A 6,685-nucleotide genomic window follows, 5' to 3' on the forward strand; every position below is an offset into this window, starting at 1 on the left:
ACACACACACACACACACAGAAAGTTGACTACTGTCATTCATTCAGTATGTAGCTGATGAGCACTTGCTTAGTGCTTGATTCATAAACTTAAACACATTTAGATTTCTCAACCTGTAAAAGTTCGGTTACACAGGTATGAATTAACAGCAAGCCTCTGCTCACAATTTCAAAGGAAGATTGATCTGTGGGTTTGGTGCTTTGGGGTTTTTTTCCCCCTTATTCTAAGAATGCCCAATATTTTTTGTGAGTTCAGTTGAGCATAGGTAAGTTGTGAGAGCTTAGGGAAAGCACCCCTGTCTATGCCTTAGTTTGCTCATCTGTATTTAATATGGAAGGTCTCCTTCCATCCTAGATTTTTCTGTGGCTTTTGTCTCTTTGCATTTACTAGAAAGTTGTGACTCCATCTGGTTAAAAAATTTATTATGAGCTATTTATTTAACTTAGGTGTAAAATTAAAGACCTGTAGACTTACTACCTTATTCTATAGGGACCTTGGGGTATTAATTTTTAATTTTTAAATTTAATTCTAGGCTATACCCCAGCTTTGGCTTGTGCTCCCAATAAGGATGTGGCTGACTGCCTGGCTCTCATTCTGGCCACCATGATGCCTGTCTCGTCAAGTAGTCCTTTGTCATCCCTGACATTCAATGCCATTAACCGTTATACCAACACCTCAAAAACAGTTAGTTTTGAAGCCTTGCCTATCATGAGGAATGAACCTAGCTCCTATTGCAGTTTCAACAACATTGGTGGGGAACAGGAGTACCTGTACACTGACGTGGAGGAGCTCAACGACTCTGATTCTGAGACCTACTGAGAAGCTGAGCCTGAGGAAGGACGAGTTCTGACACTAAGGCTTCAAACTGTGCTTTTTCAGGAAAAAAGCACTTAATTCATATACAAATTCACCCTGAAGAAAGATCACACAGCAAATGAACACACGCTGACACTAGGAAGAGTTTTAAAGGCAAGTTTTGCAAAAGGAACTTCTAGAATCTTAATAATGACTTGACCAGAGGAAAACACACTGATGTCAAATTGCTATGTGGAATTGTTTGATTTGGCTTTGCCATGCCAGAAATAGGGATACTGCTCCCTCACCTGCTTATATAAGCAGCACTATTGTAAAGAAGAGATAAGGACAGTAGATTTAAATTTTACCAATAAAATTACAACTAAAATTTAAAGGCAATAAAAAGTTTGGTACAGTAGGCATTATGTACACACCAAATTGCCAAAGGACCAAAATAACTGAAAGTTTTTTTTTTTTAAATATAGAATGCTGTTTCGTGGAAACCGGAGTAGGTGAGATGAGACATTGTCTAAAGCAAACTTCAATATTTCTGAAAATGAAGCCAAGATTTTGATTTAAATGTTGATTTTTATAAAGAAAACATCTGAAAGCCTTCCAGTACTGTATTAAACCATGAGAGAAAGCAGATGTATTTTTACATTTTTCTTTTACATAAAAAATTTTAAAACTCCAGTTTTTATAGAATCGAAAACCAGCTGACTAAGTGCAGTATGGATGAGAGTTCTTGTGACAAAGACACGGAGTGAATTGGGGTCAGGGCTGTTGCCGATTTGAGTGGTTTGATTTTAAATTGAATATTTTTTGTTTAAGAATTTCTTAGAAAAAAATTGATGAAATTAAAAGCAGATTATTTCACCCTGTTACAGCCCAGTGGTCCTGGGACAGACTGTTTCAGCCTCTAACTTGGGGTGAGCATGCCTTCATCACTCGGCCACCTCTGTGCCTCCACAATGGGTTGGAGGACTTTTGTTGTCATTTGTTTTAGTCTTTGAGTTTTGAAAACAATGAAGAATCACAATAAAAATTTTTAAGCCCTTGTTCTGATTTATAAGGTAAATATTATCAAGTCTCTTGGAAGGCATTTCTGTATTGGGCAAGATTTAAAATATTAAAGAGTTTAGGTCCTATTCAGATTGAGAGTAGCATGTTTGTAACTTGTTACTGTTTGGAGAGATTGCCTGCCAAATTGAAGACTGCCTTTCAAGTAATAGAGGGAAAAGGCTGACATTTAGGCTTTTAAGTAACACTTTCCATGGTTCTGCTTTTACTGTAATTCTCACTTTCCCAGGAAAAATTATTTCACATATGTAGGGGTCTTACAGGTCTGAGTAAAGTCCAGTACATTGCAGCAAAATGATACCCAATTTCATCCTATCCTTTTTGTATTGTGAAACTGGAAACTTTATGACATTGTAAATTATCAGCTGGTTTTTCTGAATATAAAGTGTGAAAACACAGAACAGTATTTTGATCTATTTGATAATTTTGTGGGGTTTTTGAAGAATTAATGAGCATGTATATAGGAATAGTGACTGCTTGAATACTGTATTTACTTGCACTCTTTCAGTACATCCAGATTCCTGTATATTTTAGAGTATAATAAAACACAGATGTGAGTTGTATTTAATGAATAATGTATTTGTATCTGTGCATATTACCTAAAAATCTATAAAGTTTCTAGGGCATTGACTACTAGATTTTAAGCATTTTTTCTAAAATATTTACAAAAAATATAAATATAATCTCCATCTTTTCTTTATACTATAAAGAAGTCATACTGAACCCTTCCTAATTATTAGTGGTGGAAGGGTAAATACACATTTTAAAGACAGTAGATTACATTTTCTATTGTACCTTTTGAAAAAAGAAAACTCAAGAGGATTGTAAAAGTATACCATATGTGTGCTTTCTCTCTCCTTTTAGGAATTCTCTTCGGAATTCCCTGAGGGAATTTTCTAGAATCTCAGAATTGAAAGAGACCTGAGGTTCATCCAATCTAACCTCTTAACAAATGCAGGAGTCCCTTCTCCAAGGGTGATCTTTCCACCTTAAATTCTTACAGTGACTCTACCTCACCAAGCAGTCCATTCAGTGGTTGAGCAGCTCTAATTGTTCAAAAGGTCTTCCTTAGATGGAGTTGAAGCCTCCCTCCTGGTAACGTCTGTCCTTGGGCCCAGCTCTGTCCTCAGTGAGAATGTTGGAAGGGTGACTCTCCCACTCTCTGCCATGTCTTCTCTTTCACAGGCTGTTTGACTCCTTTGCTGAATTGCTTTTTCAGAAGGACTCATTAGACTGTTAAGAGTTTCAACATCTAATGAAATCCAAGGTGTAGCTATAAAGTGACAAACTCAATTTTTAATTTATCCTCATACATATCAGAATGCAAGTCCTGCATCACTATTTAAATGATGCTGTAACAAAACACTTGGGAGGTGGTTCTTGTTACTGCCAGCCACCTAAGAAAGCTGTTCCTTTGCTTTGTGGTAGTCTGTCCCTGACTCAGGCAACCTACTTTCTTTAGTGTATACCTGATATGGGAAATTGCAGAGTACTGTCCCAGAGAGTATTGAACGACACCAGTATTTGGAATAAGTATGTGGACTGCTTGAATGAGCATATATAGCATAGTAAATTACTTTATAGCTACACCTAGTGTGTGAAAGCATTCAGGCCTGATTCTGTAGTTTGTCCTCACACAGAAGGGAAAAGCCTGTTATCTCTCTTAACTTCTGCATGAAAGGTGACATCTGAAATATGTGTATTATAATACCAGCTTTTGCTCAAAAACATCTTTGAGGAAATAGTGGTGATAGCAAGGGACTTCCTTTAAAAGAGAGTCAACTGAAACAGTGCCATTTAGTTCAGGACATCTCTAAATGTAGCTGTGAACTTGGGGGTTAATCTGGCTTCTCAGATGGGATCTTTTAAATGAAATAAAGTTTTTTTAATGCAACAAATCAAGTGTCTTTCTTTTTTACGTGTACAGAACTTTTCCTAGTGTTCAGTTAGGACAGGTTTTTAGACAAGATTTGGTAGGCTTATTGGTTTGTTTTCGGGTCTCTTTTGGCCCAAGCTGGCCTTGAACTCCTGGTCATCCTGTCTCTACCTCCAAGTGCTATGATTACAGGTATGTGCTGTGCCATCATGTCCAGCTCTGTTTTCGGTTTTTAAAAACTCACTAACTTTTCAGTAAAGCTGTTTTAGATTTTAGAACTTAATCAAGTGAATCAAAATGTATTGATTCAACAAATATTTATCGTTCATCTTCTGCTGAGAGAATGTACAGAAAACCTCGAAATGGTGATAGTTACCTTTAGAAACTTCTAGTTTCATCATGGAAAGATGAAAACAAAGTGATTTAAAAAAAAATGTGATCAAGATAAACTGCTGAGGAAGGCTTGGAACAATATCATGCTGAGAAAGATCAGAACAAGCTTTGTGGAGGAAGTGGCATGGAGCCTGGACATTTGGGAACAAGTCTGATTTAAAAAGGTAAAAAGGGGGCATGTCCTAGGTTCAAGAGCAAAGTCAGCAGATTTTGTAAGGTTTGCAAGAGGGGCATTTGAGTTGCTTATCAACACTTAGTATTCCTCTGTGTACAAAGATCATAAAAACAACTATACAGAGTTTGGATAGCTAAAGACAAATGGATATAAATAGCTGGTTGGAGTGGCAGGTGAGGGAGGCTTTAATAATCTTTATTAAAATCGTCTCTGCAGGTAACAATCTTAAAAAATGTCAGTACAGCATTTATCATGTACCAAGCAAAGCTTGTAAATACTGGAAATGCATCGTCTCTTGATCCCCACAACTGTCTTATAAGGTAGGTACCTGTTAATAGCACTTAGCATGAGGAGGGAGAGATGAAGTAACTTTTGGCCAAGGTCACCCTGGTTCAGCCTGTGAAACTTAGATTCAAATGCAGGCAGGCATTCTTTGCCCTCCACTCCTTCATGAGCTATGACATGCTTGGGGGTCCTTGTTGAAGTCTGTGATTTCATGTTAGCTCAGGTACTTGACATTCAGTCTTATTCTCTTAGATCACTGCAGGACAAACATGGGAAATGGATCACAACAGATGTTCACTGAGCACCTGCTACTTGCAGGGGAACTGAGGAGCTTGGTGTAGTGTAGAACAGTCAAGAAGGATCTTTTACAGTGGTACAGTAGATCCAGAAAGCCCAACATCAGCTGTCTTAAGCATCCTTGGTCCCTTTGCAAGTTGTTTGACATAGGCTTATCTGAGTGACTTTGCTTCAAGCTGGGGCTTCAGCAGGGCTTTGTCATCTCTTAGAGACCTTCAGTCTGCTTTATCTGTGTTCAACCCTTGAACGTGGGTTGGAATATAGAAGTTACGTTTTAGTCAGGGAGTCAAGAAAAACTCCAGATAATTACTTGGGAGGGAAAAGTTTGAGAGTTTAAGAGTCCTTGAAGATAAGAAAGGTTGCTTGTTCACACACTAAAGGATTACACAAGCATTTCTGGTGTAAGGTGCTGCAAGATTCTGCTGAGTAAGTGGAAGAATGTTGAAATAACAGACTCAGAGCAGGAAAAGAAGATGGAAAGAATGAGCTCATCCAAAGGCAGCTTGAGGGTTATGAGGTCTTCCAGCAAGTCACAGCTTAGCCCAAAGATCATTTGTCCTCGGCTTTTTTTTTTTTTTTTTAATGTGTGTGAGTGTATTGCCTGCATGTATGTAAGTGCACCCATGTTGTGCAATGCTCAGGAGGCCAGATGCCCTGAAACTGGAGTTACAGACAGTTGTTAGCTGCCATGTGGGTGCTGGGAATCAAACCCAGGTCTTCTACAATATCAGCCAGTGCACTTAACTGCTGAGCCATTTCTCCAGCCCCTTTGCTTTTTTTGTTGAGTTTTGTTGTTATTTTGTTTTGTTTTTTGGTTTGGTCTGTACTGAGGATTAAACTTAAGGCCTCACATAGACTTTAAAAAAACACCACTAACTCAGGGCTGGAGAGATAACTTAGTAGTTAAGAGCCCTGGCTGCTCTTGCAGAGGACCAAGGTTCATTTCCCAGCACCCACATGGTGGCTAACAAATGTCTGTAACTCCAGATCCAGGATATCACATACCCTCTTCTGATCTCTGTGGCATTGCACGCACAACATACACTTACATACATGCAGGCAAAACACTCATATAAAAAACAAATTAAAAAAAAAAACTAGTCCAAATATTTTTCCTCGTTATAAATGCTGTGATATATTCTTAAACTGTAAGAGATTTAGAGAATAAGCACTTGTATTCACTTCCATTCAGTTCTTTTACATGGTGTTATATGTTTTAATATTCAGTGTTTCATGAAAACATGTTTTAGATATATTAAAAAAATGCTTCAGGTTAATTTAAACATTAAATTTTGACAAAAAGAATTAAAAACATACACTATACTCACAACACACTTAGACATACATACACTGCTGTCATTCCTGAAAAAAACAGCTTAAATGCATATTACCAAGTGAAAGAAGCCAGAAAGGCTGCACGCACTGTAAGAGTCCAACCATATATTTTGGGAAAGGGACATTTCTGGAAAGACAGCAAGATCAGGAGCGGAGGGACAGGGAAAGGAAAGGCAGCGCACGGGGTGTTTGAGATGGCAGAACAGCTCTAATGCTGTGGAGAGAGCTGCTCAGAATCCTGCTTAGAGATCATAAAGGCACTAAAATTGGTCTTGTATTTCTCCAAATCTATAACTGAATAAAGTTATTTTTAAATTTATTTTTATGTGTAAAACTGTAGCCTGCATGTATGTAATTGCACCCATGTTATTCATTGCCCATGGAGGCCAGATGAGAGTGTCAGATCCCCTGGAACTGGAGTTACACATGGTTGTTAGCCACCATGTGGGT

General features: G+C 38.0%; 1 protein-coding gene across 8 annotated transcripts in view; it reads left to right on the forward strand.

Annotated features, from left to right (window-relative positions):
- Ankrd28 (ankyrin repeat domain 28) overlaps positions 1-3,765 on the forward strand; it is a 183,828-nt gene extending 180,063 nt beyond the window's left edge. For 4 of the 8 annotated variants that reach the window (XM_029554521.1, XM_029554522.1, XM_017802413.2 and 1 more), the window contains exon 27: positions 532-3,765. In XM_029554521.1, coding sequence (XP_029410381.1) covers positions 532-818 — 287 coding nt within the window. In that variant the 3' untranslated portion in view covers positions 819-3,765. The remainder of the gene's footprint in view (positions 1-531) is intronic. The other 4 variants (XM_029554520.1, XM_017802412.2, XM_017802411.2 and 1 more) reach the window with 1 other exon arrangement.
- Positions 3,766-6,685: the final 2,920 nt, after the last annotated feature.

This window comes from Nannospalax galili, unplaced genomic scaffold (genome assembly GCF_000622305.1).
Source record: "Nannospalax galili isolate Female #2095 unplaced genomic scaffold, S.galili_v1.0 scaffold364, whole genome shotgun sequence".
In the NCBI taxonomy this organism is placed as follows: Eukaryota; Metazoa; Chordata; class Mammalia; order Rodentia; family Spalacidae; genus Nannospalax; species Nannospalax galili.